The 25,653-nt window shown below is 43.8% G+C and overlaps 1 protein-coding gene across 2 annotated transcripts in view; it reads left to right on the top strand.

The window, feature by feature from the left end:
* Positions 1-25,653, top strand: part of ZGRF1 (zinc finger GRF-type containing 1) — an 829,426-nt gene that overhangs the window by 602,174 nt on the left and 201,599 nt on the right. For both annotated transcript variants that reach the window (XM_078676730.1, XM_078676729.1), the window contains exons 20-21: positions 7,319-7,433; positions 21,307-21,557. In XM_078676730.1, coding sequence (XP_078532856.1) covers positions 7,319-7,433; positions 21,307-21,557 — 366 coding nt within the window. The remainder of the gene's footprint in view (positions 1-7,318; positions 7,434-21,306; positions 21,558-25,653) is intronic.

The following is a 25,653-nucleotide window of genomic DNA, read 5'->3' as shown; positions in this document are numbered from 1 at the left end:
TCTCTATTTCTCTGCACTCTGGTGAAACTAAGTATGCACGATTGACTGAGTGAAATAACGGTCTATTGTTTTCACACGACTCTAGAGATATACTCTTTATTCTGAGGGAGCAAAGTTGTCATGTTTATGCGGTTATCAGAAACTAATCCCTTCTTGTCTAAATCAGGAAAGTTAACTCCTTCTTGAACATTCGAGAAAGTTTCTAGTGACCTCTGAGCTAGCTGGCAAAACTAATTAAGTCTAATATAGTCAGTAGAGACCTAGATGACCTCAGTCCTACGTCTACACTGCTGTTTATATTATTCCAATGCGCAGAGCCTATTGGGAATATAGGAACTATACAAAACATGTTGAAGATTTCATTTCCGGTACAACAATTACAGTTCTGAACATCATGATGGAATTCTTTTAAATTGCCAAAAGTGGATGAAGGACAATTACACAGCACACAGATAAAAGTAATTCCTTTTACTGTGCTCAGTGATATGAGGAATTTCATCCAAATACAGATTGTGCCTCCTGTGCTAACATGTCAGCCAATTAGCTTTGTCATGACTGCTCATAAAATTAATCCTTGATGTCTTACGCTTAGATGGGGTTGTTTGTTGTGCCTGTGGGTTTTCGTTTCACCTCACTAGTGATGCTGAATAAGTCTGAAATGTGGCTAAGCTTGACTGTGTTTCTCAGCAGAGGATCTGGTATTTGGGCTGGACTGCTCCTTTGGGGTAGGTGAACACGACTACACCTAACCTGTGAGGTCCAGTAAGTGCGAAACAAAACTGCGTCTGTTGCTGCTTGTGTTTCTGAGCAGCAGGAACATGACATAGTAGTTTCGGATGCACTTCCCTTTTGAGGCGTGTGGTTGGTCTTCTACTGTAAAGGCAGACAATCCCAAAACAATAGAATATGTGACTACTCATCACAAATGCCAGACGTTAAGGCCGATTGAAGCATTTGCTTTCACTTCTATTTATTTTTCCTCATGTTTTGTTGGTGGTCTTTGAAACTAACAATCCTCCATCAGTTACAAAATGGGCATGTTCATGGCCAAATAATTGTGTGGCATCGAAGAGGTATCACCAAGTACCACAATAGTCCTTTCAGCTGGCAAATTAATTTCAACTTTCGAGACAAGTGTGTCCTATCATTCCAAACCCAAGATGAAGAATTTCAGAGAAAAAATTAATTCTTAAGAGAAGCTCGGAAGTCCTGGAAATATCCCTGAGTTTCTGCAATCCTCCGTGGTTCCCTCTTAGGATTTTCACACCATTTTGACCACTGGCCCCAAATCATCACTGATTTAATCCTTTTAGCACTAGTGGGAGTGCTAGAGTGCAGCAATTCCAAACTGCTTCTTTCTAGGCTGCCTCTGCCCCATTCCGCTTCTCCAGATCTTTTGCAAGAGATTAAGATGTGCCACATTTTAAGAGTAATAGAGCTGGTTCCTTCCTCAGAAAGGAAAGGGAAGGAGGGTAGGGTATTATTCCCCTTACTTTTTTGTAAGAAAAGAAAGGTATGACTTAGCCTTACTGTGGGACTTACAAATTCACCCACTTCCCCTTCTACAGATTTTCAAAATGATGACTTTGTCGCAGTTCTTTTCATGTGTTGAAAACAAAACCTGTCTTTGGTCAATGGAAATGCATGATGCTTAGTTAAATATACTTGTCTTCCACCAACACAGAAGTGCCAGTGCTTGGTGGTGGCAAACCACCATTTCCATTACAAAGACAGAACGCTGTTCTTGAGCCTGTACACAGCCTGTGGGTTTCATAAATACCCTAGGCTTGATGGCCTCCTTGTCCTGGGTCTTCATCATTATCTTGCTTCTGGAGACTGCTCTAAGATCTTCTGTCTGAGAGAAATCACTTTGTAAATTGAATAAAAGAGGTTGATGTATATCTATACAAAAGAGTGATACATATTACATGACTCTGCACTAGTAAAAAAACTATACAGATGGTCAGAGTATTCTAGAATTCCAGTAACATTAAAATAGTAGTCGACTTCACTAATCACTATTGTATGAGCGCCGCTGATGCTCTAGTATTCTATAGAACTGCAAATGTTAAGGATCCTACAACCCTTTGGGTTATGTCAGTGAAGAATGAAAAGGATGTTCGAATGATTACATTTCATGTGCCAGGAATTCCCAGATCTTAGCTATAAGATACCTGTTTTTGCTGTTTGCCAGAAAATAAAACTGAACACTTCATTTCAGGCTGTTGGGCAGCGTGAGTAGCCTTCCTGTCACGTTCTTGGTACTTTGTAAGAGAATTTAGAGTTAACTGTTGATCTTAGCCTTCCATAGTTATCTGAATAAAGCTGAAACGTCTTCCCACTGTATCCTGATAAATAGTTCAATGAGCATACATGCAGATAAAGTTAGGACATTTTTAACTCCACTTTGACAGAGGAAAAACAAGTTATTGCAAAGGTATCGCCATCTAGTAATTGTTTTAAGCTACTGAGTGGAATCAATTATTTTTCCTTTGAGTACCATCATGCTAGCTTTGGCAGCGCTATTATACGCTCAAAGATGGACTACTACAGCTCTCCTTTGCTTAGAAGCCCAAAAAAGACATTCTAAAGATGCAAACTTTGTTATTCTAATGGATGTCAGCAAATTCTTCACCTTTTGAATTCCATCTGGCGTCAGACTGGACTTGGAAAAGTTTCTAAAGATTTCTCATGTACTCTGATGGATGGCGCCAACGCACTTTGTTTCTGCCTCTTCCTGCTTTCAGATGTGATGGTGCAGAGCCGTATTGAGGTGCCACCCCTAATCGCTGATGCCCATTCTTTTTTTTCTGTCCCCTTAGACGTGGATCTGTAGCTCTACCACCATATTTTTCTTGGTGCTTACCGGCCCCCAAAAATGGTTTTGGTGACAATGTGTTAGGGATGTCTCCCTTGAAGACTACAGGCTTCAAACTGTGCCATACCTGCAGGAAGCAGATATCAGTTATGGACCAGCATGATGTCAGACTTTGGTGTCTCGAATCCAAGCATGATTCAAAGTCATTTGACAAATGCTCCCTGATGCATCCGAAGGCCATCTGGGCACGGGAAGTGAAGCTTTACATCACTGAACACAAGAAGTGGGCCCGTTCTGGCTGCAAGAACTAATCTCAAGCCAGGTCTCCGTTATTGGTTAATTCTAAGAAGAAGTCTACGCTGGAGGACATCAGTCGAACATCCACTAGTGGGGGCTTTCCTGCCGCTGACTGAACCGGTTAGGCACCACCTAAGGTTGTGGCTCGACTCCTTTTGCCAAAGGCATGCTGGTTCAGGTTGGTTTGGTACCAGGCTCAGCTTCATAGGTGACAGTTCTGGATCCGACTCCCATGTCAATCTTGGATCTGAAGCAAAGTTCTGCTAGATCTTGGTCTTGTTACAAGATTACTAAGGCACAGCCAGTTGTGTTGGGGGAATCTCCACCAGTGTTTCTGCCTCAGGGCCAAAATAACACATTGAGGCCTTATTTCTATTTGTCTCAGAATCCCCCCCCCCCCCCTCCCCCCACCACCACCATTATACTGATCATGGACTATATTTAGACCTCCTGATACCTCATCAGAGGTGGTATTGGATTCTCATCGGGGACCCCCACCGAGTAATGTGTCTCTTTTGGTGTAGTACTACTCTGTGCAACAGAGGTGTTGAAACTTCAGTTGCCAATGATAGAAAGTAAGGCTAAACTGCTTACTGAAATGTTGAAACCTGGCCCTTCAACTTCAGAGCCTTTACTACCATTCAATGAAGCCCTGACAGCCACTGTAGCTGCAGTGTGATCAAAGGCCTGCTCTGCACCACTGTTACGTCGGCCCATCACTAGGCCCCATTGGCCTACTCTGGGTGTCCCAGCCTTTTTGACTCAACTCACAGCACCGGAATGTCTCGTTCTGCATTGTTTAGCCAACAAAGTAAACCCCAATGTCCTTTGTTTTGCCCAACCTGATAAGAGAGCATAAGCACATTGATGAACTTCGTACAAGAGTGTCCAGCTCCATCAGTTTTGCATTCAAATCTTTGTACATGGTCTGCGTGTTGAGCAGTTGCTTCATTGCTCTGCAGGATATGCTAAACGAAATCTTGCCCGTTGTCCCTAGGGAGCCTAGAAATACTTTCTTATAAACAGTCCATGACTGACAGGGTGTAGCCAAATACACTTTGTGGACCAGTTTGGATATCACAAATTGTGTAGGGTGTGCTATGGGCACCATTGTGGTGATTTGTCATCAGGCGAATTCAGCTTTGGAGTGCTTTAACGATAGCCTTGCTGCATCCCGCTCCTTTGACCTGCTCAACTCGGCCCTCCAGTTCTCTCCTCGATACCAGAAGTTCAGGGGTTGCTACCAGATTCTAATTTACTGCTAGAGGTAGCCATCTCAGTCCATGAAGCAGCCAGTCCAGCCCTTTCATGACCAGTGCTTGTGGTGGTGGCATAGGAGAGGGCTGTTCAAATTCTTATGAAAACAAAAACACCATCTGATACTGCACCAAGCAGGACAGTGTGCGATTACGTGTGCTATACATCAGGTGGTGAGATTGATGTTGGCTGAATCTTCAACAGATGTCTCTGACTGACAACCATCTGGCAGAGTTCCGGAACGCCAGTGTGGACAAAATTAGCAGGCACCAGCTAGTTCACCATGAGTGGCATCTGCTCCAGAGGTATCTTTGCTCAATGGGGTGTGCCTTGGGTTGTTCTTTTGGCTACCGCTGAGACACAATTAATGTCAAGGCTCACTTGAGGATGTGTTCCATCTTCTGTGGGAACTTGGTCTCCTTTGCACACACCCACCTCTGCCACTGCTTCCCTGGTTTCTGAAGAAGGCCAGAAGGCACATGGCTCAGCTGATCCTGATAGCCGCACACTCTGGGAGGTCTGGTGCTCCAACGTGCGGACTCTAAGCATCTTCCACCATTTCCTCACCACTTCAACTTCTCTTTACCTTTTCAGGAGGACCTACTTTCTGAACAACAGCCAGGGTTCTCCCCTCAAACCTGCACCACACGCCTCTCCATGTATGGAGATTAAGCTCAATGATCTGAGTGCATTCAGTTTGCTGGTGGAGGTGGTGGATGTCATCTTGGCGGCTCGCTGTCCATTACTGAAGTCAGCCAATTTTGAATGATGATCAAAGTGTGTGGCCTGGTGAGAGGACCATTGTGTCAATGTGCCACAGGGTAACTTTCTGAGTTACTTCTGTTTACCTTGTCTTTGGTCAGACAAGACTGTGCTGTGGGCACATTAAGGGTTGTTTGTCAGTTCTCTCAACATTCGTACATGTGCTGTGTCAGCTGTCCCTGTTTGTCACCAGTTATGAAGCATTTTTTAAAGAACTTAAATGCGTATGTTTCCTCCAGCATCTTTTGTCGTGCCACAGTGAGACCATAATTTGGTTCTTACTTTCTTGATGTGCACACCTTTCAAGCCTATGCACAGCTGTGTCTCAAGGCTCCTGACCTTTAAGACTGTCTTCGTCACTACGATTACTTCTGCATGTTGTGTCAAGTGAACGACAGGTGCTGTCCGTGCACCATTTTTACGGAAGGATGGTACTTTGGACCCTGGCATCCTTTCTGTTTAAGGTGGTGTCTCCCATCCATGTGGAGTAGTCCATTAGTCTCCTGACACACTTTGCTCCACCACATCCCTCTAAGGAGGAAGAGAGGCCCCAAAGAGAACCCTTAGCTTTTATACCAATTGGAGTCGGAGTCACTTGGTGGATGACCCAGTTTTTGCGGGCTTCCCTGGTGCTAAGAAGAAATTGGCATTATAGAAATGGACCTTGTCCAGATGGACTATTCTCTGTGTAATAATGTGCCATGCTTTGACTTAAAAGAAGCCTCCTGTAGACCATTATGCACATATCAACAGAGCTAAGGATTCTGCCAGAGTCTTGGCCCAGTGTGTTCTGGTGCTGAGTATCTGCCAGACAGCTACATGGACACCCATCCACACATTCACTGGGCATTTCTTACTCTCTTAAATCTTGCGTTCGTAGGGAGGGCACTTTTGCTGGCTCTGTCCTGCAGGATTTCCTGGTGTGAAGTCCACTCCTCAGAACAGCCACTTTTTGGCAGGTGCTAATATGGAATCTATTCTAAAGGAGAGGAATCTACAGTTAGAAACATCCATCAGAAGAAGTAGTTACTTACCTTTGTTAAGTGCTCCTTCTGATAGATACTCTATCAAACCGCATATTCATGACTGCCCTCCCTCCTCCTTGTTCTGTGGAGTGAACATCTAGGGGTTAATATGGTACCATGTTAGATGCTGCTCACTGCCACAGTTCTCAATCTGTTGCTTATGCTCTGCGTCAGATAAAGCGGAATGATCTTTTGTTAACTGATGTCAGAGCTCTGAAGTGTTGCCTTATACGGCTCAAAACCATCACTTCCAGGGGCAGGACAAGGTTGCAGCAGAGCAATTGCTGAAAAAGGGTTCTGGACCCAGTCTGGCACCTTTGGGGGAATTCAAAAGAGGAGGTTGAAACGTTTCCTCAGTGTCAGGAAAGTCTGCTAATAAGGGACTGTTTATGAGGTGGATATTCTCTGTGTATCATAATGTTGTAAGCTTCATTTCTTTATGCGATGATTGATGCATATTCTGTCAGAACTACTACATCATTGGTCCTCTGTTCTTGGCAAATGCCATACAGCTTGTCTGTAACTGACCTCCTATAACGCTCTACTTCATGTTCAAACACTGTCGCCACATGTTATTCTACTTATGCATCCTCTAACCCATGCCTGTTTACATTTCAGGGACATGTATTTCTGAAGCCTGATTACCTAATGCTCTTTTTCTTTCATTCTCTTTGTCTGGGAACCTGCCCCGCATGTTGAAATGGAAATGAGCCAGGATATTTTAGGATAACATAACTTTTGTGGTACTTCCATTAATCCTTGTTCTGTATTCACTTTTGTTACCATCCAACACCTTGCCAAATACTCTCACCGTCAACATATTCCAATACTAGAAATGGCTTTTCAAACTGGGAATTCAGGGGTGTGAGCAACTGAGTGATATGGGATCCTTGTCTTGTGAACATGTGTAGCATAGATGTCTTACCAAGCTTTGGTTTAAAGAAATGTGAAGGAGTTTCTGACCCCACATCTAAGCCCCAAACATTGGTACTAGAAAAATGGCCAAGGCTACTGACAAATTTACAGTAAAGTATCCTTATCTAATATCCTTATCATTTTTTATGATGCAAGATAAGATGTAGTAGTACTTTAAAAAAAGAATGCTAGATTGTTAATATATTTAGTATTTCGAATAATTTTGTTTTGTTTGGTCTTCTAGTGATTGTCCATGCCCTGTTGGTGGGCAATGCTAGTAGTGAACTAACAACTCTGAGAAACATACAAGAACATTTTAACCCTACCACTCTCCCAATAATGCCATATCTCCTACAAATGTAAGTAACCACATGTTTACATTTATTTTCAATGTAGACATCTGTATTCCTGAAGCCTGCCAAAATAAACAGTTTCTTTTGTTCATCATGTTTTATCTTTACTCACTGTACTTTGAAGACACTCTCCACATTCATGGTTGTTTGGCACTCCGACTAGGAGAACCTGACAACTGTGCTGCTTGAAAATGAAACTGCTAGAAAAAAGTTGAATGTGCTGACTCCCATAGCCATACATCCGCCATGCTAGTATTTTCCTTGGCACTCCATAAAGAGTTTTATTTTATGTATCTGACCTGAGACTACTGTCAAGTAGTAATTACTAATCGTTTGTATGGACAGGATATGTGGGGCTATGCCAGTATAACTGATCTTAATTGAGCGAAAAATGTATTTCTTCGCTTTCTGGTAAGTATACCTAAAAGCTTCCGTTAAGTTCCTCTTTTTCATGATTTAGGGCTACAGCCGGTGGAGAGAAAGGTCTGATTATGGCCCCTCCGCTTTTGGTGGAGATTAAAACACATTCCTGCTTTTTGTGAATATTAACTTGCTTTTAAATAAATTGTTAACCTTGATAAGCTCCATGCCATTACGTGGGTGACCTTTATAAGGGATCTGTTATTGATGCTTGGGTTGGGCTAATATTGGGCGGAGGACTCCCCACCACTATCGCAAGATGTGCTGAAAGTGTCATACGGGAAATTGGTCACCAACATGGAACTCAAAAGAGAGGATCTTCGTCCCTTGACTGAAGCCTTTTTGTGCATTAAGCCACAGAGCTCCTTTGCGCCTTTCCTTGACGTTATACTTTCACCTGGGGACCGAGCTTTGTTCCTGAAGTTATGGTATGCATGCTACTCATTTTGTCCTTTGCTACAAAATGGCAGCCTATAACTGCTGGCAGGGATACTTGTCCAGGGTGCTCTAGTACAATGGAGACCTTAGCCCATCTTTTCTTCTTCTGCATAGGTTATACTCGGCCAAGTAAAACATTGATTTTGCCCATATGTGGAGAAGTGTGGCTCACTGGTTAGAGGAGGCAGACCCGGATGCTGAGATCAGACCCGGGACCAGGATTCAATTCCCGACGCGGCAGGGTCTTGAGCCCAAAATGTCCACGGACTCGGTAATTCTAGCTTCGGTGCCTACTCGAATCACAGGTTCACACTCTGCAACTCTGGGCAATAGCTTGCTTAATCTCCACTATGCCCCCCCCCCCCGCGGCGGGATGCCTGGCTTTCACCTTGGGGATACCCAGTAGGGGCTATCTCACAGGGAAAAACCAGGACGGGTTCCCAATGCAAAGCGCTTTGAGACCTGGCGGTGATATTGCGCTATATAAAAACCCATCCATCCATCCATCCATATGCAGGTTGATGGAATGCCGGCAGTACTCTATGCAACTGTGTGTAGAAACTAGAGAAGCCATAGTGATCGCTGTGGCCAAATATCTGAAATTGTGCTGGGTCATTCGGGCCAGTGCCCTAGGAACTTGAGATTGGTGAATCAACAGTGCTGTAATCTGGGTTTCAGGGGCCTTTATTTCATCTTAATTGGTTGTACGTAAATTACCTTAAATTAGAGATTGTGGCAAATTACATTATTTTATTTAAAAAAGGAAATGTTTTAAGGTGACATTTTTCAATATTTATGCATTTTCTGGATTGTATTTTGTATTGAATACTTGTATACATTTGTCTCCTTTTTTAATTTTAGATAAATCTTTTACTGTAAATTTTAACATTTTAATAATGGATGGTTTTACTGTGATGTTCATCTATGTACTTTGATGGTCTTAAATGTACCAATAAAGTTATATGATGAGTAATTACTAATGCCCACTCCTGAAAATATTCACCTGCTGCTTTTTTCAGAAAATGTAGATATTTTTTGTATTTTGTATTGTGTATTTTTGTATACTGTCTTTTTGTATTGAAGAATTTCTATTTATGACAACCGGGGCATCTGCAGGTGCTAAAAGCAGCCCTGGAACGTGTCTTCATTTTCTAACTTTCCTGGCAATTGTGAGAGGTTTTGATCTCTGGATACGTACCTGTAAAGGTGTCCATTTCTCACAAAAGTCATACGAAATAAAAAGTGCTTAAACTGAGCATGCACTTTGTGCCTCAGTATAGTTTGTCTAGCCAGTACTATTGCTGATAGTGACATTTCTGATGGATACTTCTTTCTTAAGATTCCTCACCCAGTGGATGACGTGAGGTGCCACACTGGATCTGGAATTGGTCATGCACGCCGGCAGATAGTCTCAACTGCCTCCATAATGATTCTGTCCCACATGCAGACAGGCTGACAAGGAGCTGCATATAGCGCCACCCCAGCGCACTGACTCAATTTCACGTTTTCAGCACCTGCAGACGTGGATCCAGAGCTTCACTGATACTGTTTTTTTTTTGTTTTTTTTTACAGAAGTTTGTTAAAACTTTTTAGGCAGTATGCATGGATCTCACCACAAAAACTGACAGGTTACAGCTGTGCAGCATTTGTTGCCATCAGGTTACTGTCATGGATCTGGATAATGTCCGTCTTTGGGATCTCTGCACCATGGATGACTCATACACCAAATGATCCCTGATGCATCCAAAAGACATCAGGTAGTGGAAGACAAGTTCTATGTCACTGTGCATAAAAAACAGTGTCTGCCTCACTTCAGGTCTTCAGTTCAAAACAAAGTTGTGGACAAGCTGTTAGAAATTGAGTTACTGGTTGAGAGGGTGAAACCCTTCTCAAGCAGAAACCACAATCTTTGTCCGAGTCAAACACAAGTAAACCCCAAATTATGGTGTGCTAAACCCTCTGTTAACTTTGGTATTAAGTAGTGAGGTCTAACTTCGAGGCATTATGTAAAGTATTTATGCAGCACTTCAAACTGTATAAATTGAGAACCCAACACAAGACACCACACCAATTAAAAAAAATAGAGTAAAATGTAATAAATTTACAGGAGATATACAATTTCAAGGATTTAAGTGAAAATGGCACCAAAAAGCGCAAAGCATCACTTGTGGCTATCTGGTTGTGCAAGACCAGATGAAAGTCACAAGTTTAAGCTGAATGCAATTGAGTGTGGGCCGGATACAAGGACCAGGTTAGTCCCGCTGAAAGAGTTACCTTCAAAGTCCAGCACAAAGGCTTCTGTTCGCGATGGAAGGGGTCGTGAGGAGCAGAAAGAGTGTCACAGATGGCCACTGATTTAGTATGACTAGAAGGCCGGGCGTCACAGATGGTCATAGCAGTAGTTCGAAGATCCTGTTGGGTGTCGTGGACGGTCATTGCTAGAGCTTTGGGTTGGCGGTCACTAAGAGCTGTTGATGCTGTGGCGCTTTGTGCAGGTCTTGTGCTGCTGAGACCCGTTGGCAGTTGGCAAGATCTTGGTGCGAAGAGCCCAAAACTCAGGGTTTTCTCCTTTTCTGGAGAGAGCTCAACTGATGCCACACTAAGTGTCCAGGACCTGACCGGCACCTCAAATGGATCAAAAATTCACTCCAGCAGGGCTCAGACAGGTCCAGCCAGCCAGTCAGCTGGACACTTGTAGAGAGCTTCTGGAGCTTGTTATGTTCCTGTAGCTCAGAATAGGAGGTTAGCTGGCTGACCCACAGAGTCACTTCAGCCTGGGATGAAGGGTGCAGGTCCAGTCTTCTTTCTCAGCATGCAAGGTAGCAGAGTAGGAGGGCAGCAGAATAACATTCCTTCTGTAGTATACACAGGTACAAGAGGGTACTGAAGAGTTGGGTCTGAGGGTCCACTATTTATACTAGGCGAAGTTTCTAGTGAATTCTCTTTGAAGTCCTTGAAGTTCCCTGCCTCCCCTGTCCTGGCTCCAAGCTGGCTATATGAGCAATGCAGTGGTGACAAGTCCTTTGGGTGAAGGCAGGGCACAGCATATTCAGTTGCAAGTGGGGCTGTGTCCAGCTCCGCCTTCCCTCCTCCATCCTGCCAATTGATGGCCCATCCAGGTACACCTAATCCCTCTAATATGTGACTGGGAGAAATAAGCAATGTCCAGCTGCCAACTACACCCAGTCATGTGACACAGGAACAAGCTAAAGGAACCAATTGCTTGGGGCAGGAAAATGCCATTTTTCTGAAAGTGGCATTTTCAAAAATGTTACTTAAAATCCAACTTTACTAATAAAGATAATTTTTAATTACAATTTCTCTGACACCAAACATGAAACAGTCACCTGTGCTCAACCAAAGGGTAGCAGGTATTAAATCTAATAAGCCAACCCAATGTTGGCCAATGGGAGAGGTAGGCCTCACAATTATCTGAAAAAAATGTAAGAGTTTTCCACCACCAGACATGTAAAAGTTAAAAGCACATGTCCAACTTTGTAAATACATTGCACCCTGACTTCTGTGTTGTGTGGGTCTACCGTAGGGGTGCCATATATGTATTAAAAAGGAAGGTTTAGGCCTGGCAAAAGGTTTATTTTGTCAGGTCAAATTGGCAGTTTAAAACTGCTCACACAGGCTGCAATTGCAGGCCTGAGACATGTTTAAAAGTCTACTTAGGTGGGTGAAACAATCAGCCCTTGCAAGCCCAGTTGTAGCATTTAATTTACAGGCCCTGGCTACATGTAATACATCTTTACAAGGGACCTATAAGTAAGTTAAATATGCCAATTGGGTGTGAGCCAATTCTACCATGTTTAAAGGAGATAGCACAAGCACTATAGCCCTGGTTAGCAGTGGTAAAGTGTGCAGAGTCCTAAAAGCGAACAAAAACGGGTTCAGAAAACTGGTGGTGAAGCCAAACAGTTTGGGAATAACCCTGCAGAAAGGGCTAAGTCCAAGAAAAAGCACAAGTGTAAAAAACTAAGCTCTTCCACATACAGATGCACATACTCCAGGGAAAGGTCACATTGTAGGCATGAAGAAAGTGACTCCAATTAGGATCAGAAACCGATTCCGGCGTCAATGTTCAACAGGGCCTCGTCAACTCCTCAGCAACTTGCATCCTTGAAGGAGTCTGTATTGCAGTTGTTTATGATTGTACCGATCAAGTGCACCTTCTGCTTTCGGGCCCCACCAATCCATCAAAACCTCAATTCGGGCTTTTATCAATATGCTTCTCCTGCTGATGTCTCCTCTGGGGACAATAACCCTGCTCCACATTTGGCGCCAGGCAGTTTCTCAATTCCGCCCAGCAGACTGCCACAGACTCTGCTAATTCTTCCTTCATCTGCACTGCCCACAGGTCCAGATTGGACTCAGAAGCGGGTTTCAGAGCTGGCTTATGCATGTGCAAGTTAAACCATAAGCAAAACCCAACCTTTAATTGTGGTTGATTCTTTTCTTGTGCCCGTGCCTAGTCTGCAGTATTTCCAGAAGATTGAGAATCTTTGTGGATCAGATCCTGATGCTGTTTAAAGCCTTGAGCATGTTCTCCACAACAAGATGAAGGGGCTTATCGCTTGCTCCATCCTCATTACATTGATGTTGGCTAGTATGTTGATCTTCCACATACCAAAGTCTTGAATACTTCACCAGTAAAAAAATTGGTTTCGTCATTGGGGCTCCCAGCAGAAGAGAGTGCTTCGGTTGTGGCGGTGGTGTGTAGTGCTGCAGATGCACTGGATTTGCTTATGCTGATGGTGTCGACTTAAAGCTGACCTAACTGAAATATCTCGGCTCGAGCCTATGGCTTCAAAATCCTTGCTTCTTTTTAACGAAGCCCTTACTCCATCATATCTGCCTGTTTTAAGCTTTGCTCAACTTCGCCTTTGAATTGCCTTTCACAGGATGACACAGACACGCATCAAGGTATCCATCATTCCTGACACAACATCGTACCATTTTCTAGTGCCTCACTGTACAGAGAATCAAAACAAATAAATGCAATGGGCAAAAGTGTATTTTCTTCTGCCAATATAGCGTTTGGCTCCTTGAATGCTGTTTGTCTTCTGGTTCACTACACTCACACCCTTTGGAACCTGGCAAGTGAGGTTTTACTTCTGTGGCCTGAAAAAGTATGAGATTTCTTTACCCAAACAGTGTAGGATGGCTAGGACACAGCAAAATATATTTTACTTTTCAGCCTATATATAACTGATCCTGTTGCTTGTGTTCTTCCACCACACTCGTCAAACCTCTGTAAGGCCTCCTCCATCGACTAATTGGGAACTGTAGGGACAGATCCCAGCATTACCTGCCATGCTTGTTCTCAATTAAATAAGTCCAGTGGGTCCTTTAGATTGCTCAGTTTGGTTACATCCTTCTTTTGTCTAAAATCCATCCTCGCTTTCCTCTCTCTTCCTCCGGCTTTCACCCAAACGTCGGTAGATCATGCTAATATGCTGGATCATGCCGATATTCTCTGACAAGACATGCTGATAATATTTGCCAGGGATGTGATCAGGGAGGTTCCCAAGGTGGAGAGGGGAAGGAAATGATAATTTTTGAACCTCTTTGTCCCCAAAATAGACCTGGGACTGAGGCAGTTTGGACCTCAGAACAGAGAAGTTCAAGATGAAAATTCTTGCCCTAGTTCTGTTTGTCTCGCACCCCAATGACTAGTAGGTGTCTTTGGACATGCCGAACCTGTACTTCCATGTACCGATCCTACTGTCCAAAAGAAAATATCCCTTCCTTATGGTGGGGTGAAATCACTTTCAATTCACCTTCCTGTCCTTCGGCTTTACATTGGCCTCTTGAGTGTTCACAAAGATCATATTGGTGGTTACAGCATTCTGCATGTCGTGGATACATGTATTGTCATACAGTAATGACTGCCTGTTGAAGGTAGGCTTCCTGTAGCTGCTCTTAGACCACCCAAACCCTGGAGTTTTCCATTAATGAGCCAGAATCCCATCTTCAACCTCTGCACAGTTCCCTTCATAAATTCTATTCTGTACACAGTGACTTTGAAGTCCTTTCCGCCCCCAATATGAGTCCAGGACATTCAGTCTGTAATCCTGATGAATGAAAATGTTTGTTCTGCCTTTGATGGTTCTCAGTCTTCTGGGCTCTTGGCATCATACATCCAGCTGGGCCATAATAGACAAATCTGTGACTTTAATAGGCCCAGCACGGAGAATGCTTTTCAACCAAATCTGCATCGCCAGCAAAGCAGCTCAGAACCTTAACTGGTGTACGTCGATGTCTCAGCTCAGTGGTGACAGATGTGTTGTCTCTGGGATGGTTAGGGCACCTGTACGAGGTGGAATTCAAGGGTCTCAGTGTCTAAGGGAATAGTAGCATCATATAAAAATTCAGTCCTGTGAACCATTTGGCTGGCACTAATGGCCTTTTTACCCTCCATCAAGTATAAAACAATCAAGGTGATTGATGTGCACAACCGCTATGTACTACATCAATAAGCAGGGCAGAGTGATGTCTTGTGCCCTGCTTTTAGAGGCTGTGAGACACTGGTGATGTCTGGTACTTCATGGAATTTTCCTCATGGTGAACCAACTGGTAGGATCTCTCATTTTAAGGCAGACAAACTGAGTAGGTGTCATCTAGCCCCACCGCAAGTGGCATCCGGTGGCCCTGGGTATATTTGCTCACTAGGACATTCTCTCTGTAGACATATTTGTTACTGACAAAAATAAGCATTGCTTGGTCTTATGTGCGCTAGAGGTTCCTCCTCAAGGATCTTTAGCAAATGTGTTACGCGTTTGATGAGACTCTGGTTTCCTGTACTCATTCCTGTGGATCCAGAAAAACATCAGATGAGACTGGGGAAAGCCCACCCTGACATTCCTGGTCAGGGGCTGTACAGTTTGGTATTCTGAAATCCTGACTCCAAGCACATGCCCTCCACTTTGGTTGATCTGCTGTCCCAACAGAAAGGCAGGGCGTTTCGCCCAGAACTGTACAATTTTCATCTCCATGCATGGAAATTGAGCATATTCAACCAAGCAGCTTAAATCTTCATCAGAAGAGCTAGATGTCTTTGCAGCTGCTCACCACCATTCCATCGAATTTATATGTTCATGCCACTGGGCTCTCATCTGGTGTGATGAATAGCTAGTCTACGCCTTACATATGAGACTGTCTGATGTTCTGTTATTTGTTTTATCTCTGTCCCAACAAGAGTTTGCTGTGGACACTTATACAGGTGTCTTATCATCCCTTTTCATCAGGATTCAAACTGTGCCATGGCTGCAGGAAACCGATGTCAGAGATGAATCCTCATGAGTTGTGGCTCTGGTGTTTGGGTACGGTGGCACGACTCAGAGTTGTGACAAGAGTGTACCTTCATTCTCCCAAAGGAGATCCTGTACTGTAAAGCAAAGCTGTATGTTGGCGAATATCGAAAGAAGTTGTGAATCTTGCAATGGTCCCACTCCCGCCCCAAGTTAGGTGCTCAGGCTTGTCCCGTCTCTGGATGCTGCTCCTGAGACAGGTCCTCTTCTCAATCAAGGTCATCAAGTACGTCCAAATCAAAATCTACGAAGAAATGTCAGCAATCAAAGTGGAACTCAACCCCATCCCGTCACTCTGTCCAAAGAAAAGTAATGTGCCCACTGATCTTGTTCCTGGTCCATGCTAATAGAGCCACTTCCTCAGCTGGTCCCATTGCACCCAGAATATCCCATCCTATTGGCAATGCCCCAGCTAGCCGAGACCTCTAAGCAGGCCACTCTGCATATTTGTAGAAGCCTTCTGGCTCATTCTGGCACTCCTTTAGACCGTGAGAATCCACAAGAGCGTCCAGTTAGGTTACTGCAAATGGATTTAACCTCAGCGCTGTCTGTGCTCTTCAAACCAGACCCTGGTTCTGCATCGACTCTAGTGCTGACTTTCATTCCACCCCAAGATTACTGCTGGTTCCTTCTCTACTGATACTGATCCTGCTTGAGCTAGAGGTCAAGCCTCTGCTGACTTTGGTGTCAGACCTCAAGCCGAACCCATTTTGGCCACACCTAAGATTTTTCCTTGATCCACTCCGGTACACCCGGTTCCTGTATGCTGTAATTTGGGCAAGACATTACATTTCCTCTCCCCCGAGGCCTTTCTCAGAGGCTTCATCAGCTTTTTAGCTCGGGCTCTGGTCTTCCTCTTAATGATGATGTTGATGATTCTCCCCTCCTCCACACACTATGATGATAATGATGGTATCTACATGAACTTGCAGGAGGCCAGTGGGCTGGATACCTCCACTGACATAGGGTTGGTTTCACCCAGTGGACCTCCAAAGGAATCGAGTACATCATTTGCTCTGGTGATTAGACATGCACCTGTGGTCCTGGACCTACAACTGCCTTAAGTTAAAGTCCAAACAGATTACCTCACCAAGGTTTTACACACTAGGCCAGCCTCATCTGAGCCATTACTTCCATTTAATGAAGCCCTAACTGACAACCTTAAGGGTACTTGGGCAAAGCCGTACTTTTTGCCCACCGGTCAACAGACAGCTGGCCAGGTGCCACAGACTGGCAGTGGGCATCCCATAATGTATTATGCAGCACCTGACTCCTTAGAGTTTGATGGTCCAAGCTTCCCACAGCAAAGTCAACCCTAATCCATTCTCCACGACCCAACCAGTCATGGAGTCTAAATGAATTGAGTATCGGAATTGGTCAGTGCCTGATGCATGCTGCAGCAGGGGCAGAGCCGCCGGAGTTTAAAACTACCCGACAACACGGAAGGAGCGCTTCGTGTTCTAGATCCGCGAGCGTCTCCTTCACGTCTTGGTGAACTCACCTTCTTCCGGGTCATCGCGATGTCCTGGATAAACTCCCTCACTACTTTTGTGTCGGCATACCGACTGTGGTCATCGTTTCAGCCACCTTCACTCCCTGGGTCTTCTGGACTCGTGAGATCCCCCCCACCCCCAGGGGTTCCTTGCGGGTGCCTTGCCGCAGAACACTCCTGTTGTTATTTTCTGTGGAAAGAAGAAAACAAGAAAGACATTAAAGAAACAAAGCGAAGTCAGCTAAAGAATGATGATGGATTTAACCCAGAACTGTGACTGGGGTGAGTGTCTAAAAAGTTTCAGCGCTCTGTCCATCCTTTCCTTGTGTTTGCGAAGGAAGAAGAGGCTTGCAGCCAGTACCATACTGACTATCTAGGTCTGTGTTAGCCATGACATTTTGATTTGACTAAAATGATGTGTATAAGGGTTTGCTGCCAGACAAGATCCATTAGTCTGTGGTTGTTGTCATTCACATTGTTCTTTCACCCACTCCAGCATGCATTAAGGTGCAATGCATCAGCCTAGTTTAGCCATTGACTAACTTTATTATGAGTTACAACAGGACAATCTTTCACAAAGAACACATCCACACAGGGCCAGGGAGTACTATGGTAATGTGTGTTTTTTTAGATTCCAAAACCACTTGTTCTCTGTAGCAAATGATTTTTTTTTTTAGATTGACGAGGGCCCGATAATGTTCCCAAACAATGTTTCGCAATAATCATAATAAAACAAAAGAGGAATTGCTAGAAGAATGGCGGCCAACGCCAGACCTATTGGCTTTGCCAGTACTTAGTTTTATTCAGCATTTGAGGTACACCAGCTCTTGAGCGTGGTGCACATAATTTGGAACTTAAACGTGCTGTCTGTGAGATGCACCTGTAGTCTTCAAAAGTTATAATGGGTCATTTTCTGGGGAGGTGTGGTAGTACTTCTGCTACTCAAATTTAAACATTCACTGTTTTATTCTGAAATCCATGTATAAATAATTGGTGCAAAGAGGAAAAGGGACATACTTCGAGTGTGCCTGGGTTGTTTCCACTTCTCACAAATCAGTGTATCCTCTAGTGTGGGAAATCAGACCCACAGGATATTCCATGTGAATAGCAAACTGTAGAATCCTATATCTTATTTTCAGCTGCTAACGTTAAAATATTTCAGTGACCAACAAACCCGAGCCTCCCACTGTGTTCTACTTGCTACTGAGATAAATACCAGTTTAGGGTGAGGACTACTGGATTGCTAAATCCCTTTATCTCCAAAACCATATAAAGCATCACTCTGGCTTGATGGTATGTGCTTGAGGTTGCCTCCATTTGGCCTAGGGGGCTCGGTAGATGGGATCTAGATTTAAGTTTTCACTTCCACAAAGACAACATTAAGACGATAGCTGCCATTTTCTGCTGTAATATTTTCTTCTATAAGGGCACCATTCACATAGCACATGGACACCCACAGAAGTAATATACATGCCTCTTGCAGTAGCCTACACTTACATGGAAAGTGAAGCGGGGCAGTAATACAGCCTTGAGCTCTGCACTGGAAATTCACTCTCCACCAATTGTCAGCCATCACACAGCCTTGTGAGGAGATAATACTCACCCTGTACTTTGGGTCAGGGTGCATTGTGGATGCATCCTTTGTCCAACAGAGGTGTGTGCTTGCAGAATGCAAAAACCTGTGGGCTCAAAAATGTCGAATCCATTGGGGGAGACGCTGCTTGCACTGATATGATATGAGTGGTTCTAGGTATCACAGTGGCCCGCTGAACTTCCCAACCTAAACTGTTAGGTCGAATTGCCATCATCTTCCATATCAATTTAAATAATTATTTGCTCTCTAGTATTCCACTTGCACTCACTGTTTTCACTTACAAGTTATTTATCATACCCAGTCTTTTGCCTCACACTTTCATAAGGGTGGACATAAGGGGTACTGCCAACATTTTAGGTGAACCCCACAGAGAGGCACCTGCTCACACACTGCACCTCACAACCTACTGAGTTACTTCCATGGAGTAGGTGCAGAACTCTTCTGGATTTATCCCACAAGGTAGGAAAGATGTGCCCCTCCCTGTGATGGAAAGTAAGATTGGAATACCAGTGTTGAGTAGAACATGATGGGAGATTGCAAGCTGATGAGCGGCAGCAGGCCAAGATAGTTGCCCGGCTGTTCACTATTCCCTCCCATGTAGGGATTATTCCGTTCAGTTATTTCCACCAGACATCCTAAAGCACTGAAAGGCAATGGAAATGGTTAAGTTCCCCAGCTCGAAATTTACAAGCTGCAGTGATTCCACAGGGACATTCTATCAGATGATCTGGATGTGCCATTGTCCCTTCCTGGAGGAGAGTACATGTTGTCTAGTCAATATACTACACATACCTAATGTCATGGACCTAAGGTGGCAGTGCTTGGTGTTATGAAGTGCTGGGCAGACTCACAACGACAAAGAACATTGGGTGGGCATCAGCTTTCTTGTGGCCAAACAAGACATTGCCAGTAATTGGCGATCCACTGAGCCGCTATCCTTGACAACTTGGTCCAATGGCATGACTTATTGAAGTAATGCTGAGAAAGAGATTTATAAGTGGTGAGCTTGTGTAAGCAAACGCCAGAAGATATGGGGGCCCTGGATTTCCAGAAGTATAGACACCTGAAATAGTCTGTTGAATATGTTATTATTGGTCATCATGTTGTTAATGTGGTTACAGCACTTTGCATTTACGGGATAACATCCGACTGCTGTATTTGGGTGCCACAGTTGATTGTCTGTTTGAAAACAAACAGTAAAACAATAAACAGATGTGTTAAAAAAAAAAAGTAAACACCAGTGTTAACTCACTGGTATGTATGTGAGCCACTAGGGCCGTATAGTGAGGGACAGTGTAGATGTTTTTTACACCATATGAGTGTGTGTATCCGGCTTTCGTAGAACTGTGAATCTCCATTTTCCATTTCACTCTTCTGTTACATGGAAACTGTAAATAAATGTTCAAAAGCATGGTATCCAATGAGCTATGTTTATGTGTTTCAGCTGTTATGTGCTCATAGTGCACTTTACAGAGAGAAGTGTGTCCACTCCTGTTCAATATAGGACTATCTAGAGCCTCATGAGAAGAGGGTTTTTTAATCTACTTGTGCAGACACCAAAGCATGTGTTGTTTTCCTATGAAATAAAGCAAAAATAGGAGGTAAAACACAAGTACTGAGAAATTAAGAGCCAGATGTTCTAGTCACTAGGTCCCAAAATACTGGTCGCAATTTGCAACAAGTATCGTTGTGACTACAAAAGAATTCTTAAAATTCCAAACCTTAGCGGGTTGCAATCCCACCTACCTCTTGGATCTTAATGAGGTTTGTCACTGATTACATCTCACTATGATTGGAGGCCTTCAAAAGGATAGTCGTTGGCTGGGGTCATCGTACCGCCATATCTGTGATTGCTTTTTAATAAAGTTAACTTTTTTTAAATGATGCCGTTTTCCTCAAAGAAATGGGACTACATTTAAAATTAGGTTTACTTTTTTTTTAGGTGTTGGAAGTGGTCCCTAACGAACTTTTTTTACGTTCACAAAGGGAATGCATTTCCACCCCCTTTGAGGTTTTTATGAACAGATTCAATGTTTTGTGAACAAATTTTGGTTGTAAAACATTGAGTTATAAGATACTGATTCAGTATTTGGAAGGGACGCCCCTACAAAATCAGTATCCATTCGAGTCCCAATATAGGAGTCTGAAAGGCATTTCTGATTCCGATTCCTAAAGTGGGTTTAGTATATAAGAAAAAACATTTTAGCTATAGCAAATACCGAACTGGAGCATTTGCGACTGTTAAAATTCTTAGCACATCTGGCCCTCTGTTCTATACTTCACTAAACCATAAGAAACATTGGGGAGCTAGAATGTAAACGCTGTTTCCACCTCAAATTAGAAGACAGACTTGAATTTAAATATATGGACTACAAAGTGCTGAACTGCATCAGACATTTTGAATGTAAAAGTCCTAACCTCAACATGGCTGTGTTAAATTGTTATAAAATAATTAAAGTGTAGTGTCTCTCTTTTGTTCTCTCTGAAATACACCTCCAAAATCACAATTTTCCACAAGATTTGAAGTTTGTTGTACTTTTTCCCTCTCATTATGGTTTTGCAAGTGCAGTATTTCTACTGCATCCGAATTCAACAGTGTGCTTTCTGCTTTTTTATTAGGACGACTAATGAAGACAGTATTGGTAAAGTTCAAAGAAGGAAGTTTGTAGTACCAGCTATGAGCTTGACTAGCACACATTTGGGCGGACTACTCGCTTCTGAAGCTGTGCTTGGACTAGCCAAGGAGACTATGGATATGTTTAACCTAAATATGGATCAGGCCGCAGCACTGGTTCAAATTGGTCAGATGATGACGAACCCAAGACCTGAAGCAGAGGGAGGCCTTGTTCATCCTATCACTCTCCTTCATGGTAAGAATAATGACCTCTATCTTCCTTTTCTTTCCTATGTGTGGAACTGAGACTAAAGCCTTGTAGATCAGAGCCAGTACAAATGAGGTTGGTCTGAGTATGGCAGATTTAATACACATATATATATAAATTCAGATAGGACCATGTTCACTTTAACATTTAAATCAATCAAAAAGAGAATTTGATTATTTGTATTTCTTTCAGGCGTTTTATTCATTCATAATCAAAATAGTGTCGAGCAATTTATGATAAAGACATGTAATTGTATCATCATTACATACTGTATTCGAAATCGGTGCTCTCTGTGAAAAGGGAAGGGTAGGTGAATATGTGAGGGGGACAGAGTAAAGGTGTTGTGACATAAATAATTGCATCCAAGTTAAAAATGAAAAAAAACCTCTACAACCAAACTAATGGGCAAAGGTTCCCAATTTAACATCACACATAGATATATGAGAATACATCTCTCAATTTGCTCCTATGGTGTGTCAAGGAAAAACGGCGTATTTCTACGTTTCGACCCCTGATACGCAAGAAGGGTGATTCACAGCCTCATGTTGGGGTCTTCGTCAGGAAGAGGAAAGAGAGCCTATAAGGTAAGTAAATACATACATCAGAATTTTGCAAGCGTGAACAGGCATGGTGGTAATTATCAACATGGTGATGTGGATGGTTACCTACATCAGCCGACGGTCAATGAATGTGCCGTCTGCAGGAGGGGCTTTCACATGCTCCAAGGGAACTGAAATATAATAGAATAGGTGCCGTCAGGGCCCTATGTTTTGCTAATACACAAAATTGTAACGAGGGCGAATGAATAGAGGAACTTACTTGATGTGCCGGCGAAAACTAGGCACAGGTAGGTCAGTCCTCGGTAGGGGTGATTTATCTAAAAACAGAAGGGGAGGGTGTTTTGAGCATGGGATTGCCGTGATGTTAAAACCGGTCTGTGGCCAATATGCACTAAATCATGAACAATTGGTAATGTATCAATTACCTTGCAGGGTTGGAATGTCAATGCCACCCTGTTATCCCAAACGCGTGTTCACTCGCGGTGGGGCTGTCAGTGCCGGTACGTTTTACTAAAAATAAATGTAAAGCAGTACTCGGTTAGGATTACAAGATCAGCTATGCCGGAGCTACAGTGAGTGTGGCCGATCAAATGGGGGGCCCGTTTGGGCAGTACATACCTTATTTATGTGAGCACGCATCAGCGCTATTACTTCCCGGCAGCCTGCATCCGAAGAGACTCGCGGTGCAGGCGCTCAATGCCAGTGAAGGCTAGATGCAGAAGAGGCTCGACCCGGCGGTCCAATGGGATCGCGGCTGGGTTCGCGCGTTTCCAGAGGCTTTCTTAAAGGGGTAGTGTCCCTTTCTGTGGAAAAGAACTGGCTGTTCGTCATCGAGTCGAAGGCGAACATGCCCGGGGAGGGCAAAAAGGTCTCCAATGATGTCGCAGGGTAAACCCTGGCACGTTGGGGTGTGGCCTTTTCGTGCGTGCCGTGCTACATTTGTATTAAACCGTCCCAGGGCAGAGAGATTGCATCTAATTGCATAGCCTGATATTAAACAATGGATCACCAAATTAACATGTTTAAGACCAGACATTATGTACAAAGATCGTGTAATCCACTTCTACATGTTTGGAGAAAAAAGATGCTTAACAAGTTACAACACACAGTATACATTCCACAAGGGTGTTATCAAAGCAGTTCTGTGTAATGTCATGTTGTATATTAAGGATAGTAATACACAGTGTGGTTTCAGGGGGAGAAAACAAAAGGCAATAATCCCAGAGTCTATTCGGGATTAAGTCCCGCCATCTGCGAGAAACTCGCCTCCAGTTCATTAAGTCCCTTGGTTATGGTTTGAAACTTCTGCATCCATTTGCATTCCCTTGTATTCAGTGCGGCCGCTAGGTTACCACCCCGGGGGCCGAGGGTGATTTTCTCAATTATCAACCAGCGAATGGACTCTGGAGTATGGTTTTTCTCAGTAAAGTGCTCAACCAAAGGGGCCCCTAAGGTTGCGCAGCGAATCCTGCTGCAGTGTTGGAAGATGCGGTTCTTTGCTTTTTGCTGCGTTTGTCCTATGTACATCAGGTTGCATGGGCAAAGAATCGCATAAATCACTCCGCTTGTGTTGCAGTTGGTCATTGATTTTAAGTCTACTGTCTGGTCGTTATACCGTATCTGCTTGGTTTCCAAACACAGTGGGCAGGCCTTGCATTTTGTACATTTGAAATGGCCCGACAAATCAGGTAAGTTCCATAGGTTCCGAATTGTCGGTGCCGGTGGGGTTTCTAGTAGAGATCTCACCACCGAATCCCTTACGTTCCTTGATCTTTTGAAGGCGTGCATGGGGGGTTCAGGCACTTGCAAAACTTCTCCTACCAGATCCCAGTGTTGGTTCACAATTTTGCGGATGGCGTTGCTCTCGGTGCAGAAGGTGGTGACACATATCATTCGTTCTTGCGATGTTTTTCTCATCTTTGGTTCCAGTAAAGTTGCCCTGTCTTGAAACCACGCCCTTTTCCTGGATCTCTTCACTAGGCGTTTGGGATAGCCTCTGTCAGTTAGGCGGGCGATCAGGTCCTCCGATTCCCTGAAGAAATCCTCTTTGAGGGAACAATTTCTCCGGAGACGGAGGAATTGTCCGAAAGGCAGGTTGTCTCTTAGTCCCCTGGTATGATGGCTGGTGTATCTTAGCAGGGAATTTCTTTCAGCCGGCTTCCGATAGAGGGTTGTGTAGAGGTATCCTTCCTTTTCCTTGATACTGATGTCCAAGAAATCAATCGATTCTGTGTTAGATTGCATGGTGAACTTGATATCCGGCGATTGGTTGTTCAGCCATGCCAGGAAGGCCTGGAGATGTTCAAATTGGCCAGTCCATATCATCAGGACATCATCGATGTATCGATGCCATGATGTAATCATCGTTCTGTAAGGATTGTTGTGTGAGAGGATGGTGTCCTTTTCCAATTCAGACATAAACAGAATGGCTAAGTCTGGAGCAAAGGCCGCGCCCATCGCTACTCCTTTGCTTTGTTCATAGAAGGTATTTTGGAAAATGAAGAAGTTCCTAGTCATAGCAATATCTAGTAGCGCCACTATGAATTCAGTTGGGACTGGGGTGGGTTGCACTCGTCCGTCCAGCATTCTTCTCATGCAGTCCAATGCTGGTCTCTGGGGAATGCTGGTGTAGAGGGAGATGATGTCCATTGTTACCAAAATCTGTTCCTCTTTGTTGAATGGCATTTGGTCAATGTAATTGATGACTTGCATAGTGTCTCTGAGGTAGGTAGGAGTGGCTTCTGCTAGTGGCTTCAGGAACACGTCAATGTACTTGCAAAGGGGCTCCAGCAGAGAGCCACACCCTGAAATAATGGGTCTTCCCGGTGGTTTGACTGGATCCTTGTGCACTTTGGGGAGAACATAGATGGTGGGTGTTCTCGGTTGGTCTACATTAAGATATTCAAACTCCTTCTTGGAAAGAAAGCCCATTTCTAATGCCTTAGTTGTTATGGCAGTGATGTCTGTGCGTATTTCCTTAGTTGGGTCACGCCTTAGTGATCTGTAGCTTGTGCCATCTGATAGTTGGGATAGAATCTCCGCCTTGTAGTCCTCTACGTCTAGTACCACTATGGATCCGCCCTTGTCTGCTGGCTTAATCACTATTGCCTTGTTGTTCTTCAGTGATTCCAGGGCGGACCTCTCACCACTGGTGATGTTATGTCTCACATAGTGCTTTTGGTTAATGGTTCTGAGGACATCTCTCATGACCACACTTTCGTATGTCAAGATTTCGTGGGTCACTGAGGATGCTGTGGGCATGAAGGTGGATGGTGGTCTTAGATTAGTGAAGGCTGTCATTGCTGACGTTGGTTTATTCCTAAAGAAATACCTCAACCTTAGTTTTCTGAAAAACCGTGTCAGTTCAGACTGGATGTTGAATTTATTCGGGTATGCAGTGGGTACATAGGATAAACCTTTACAGAGAATATTGTTTTCGTTCATGGAGAGTGTGTATTTGGATAAATTTATGATGGGATTGGTCCTGTTCGCCATGTTGTTCACCATCTGTATGTCTTCCTCCT

Source organism: Lissotriton helveticus, chromosome 2_1 (genome assembly GCF_964261635.1).
Source record: "Lissotriton helveticus chromosome 2_1, aLisHel1.1, whole genome shotgun sequence".
Classification (NCBI taxonomy): Eukaryota; Metazoa; Chordata; class Amphibia; order Caudata; family Salamandridae; genus Lissotriton; species Lissotriton helveticus.
Note: the sequence above shows the minus strand (reverse complement) of the source record. Positions and strands in the feature narration are given on the sequence as shown.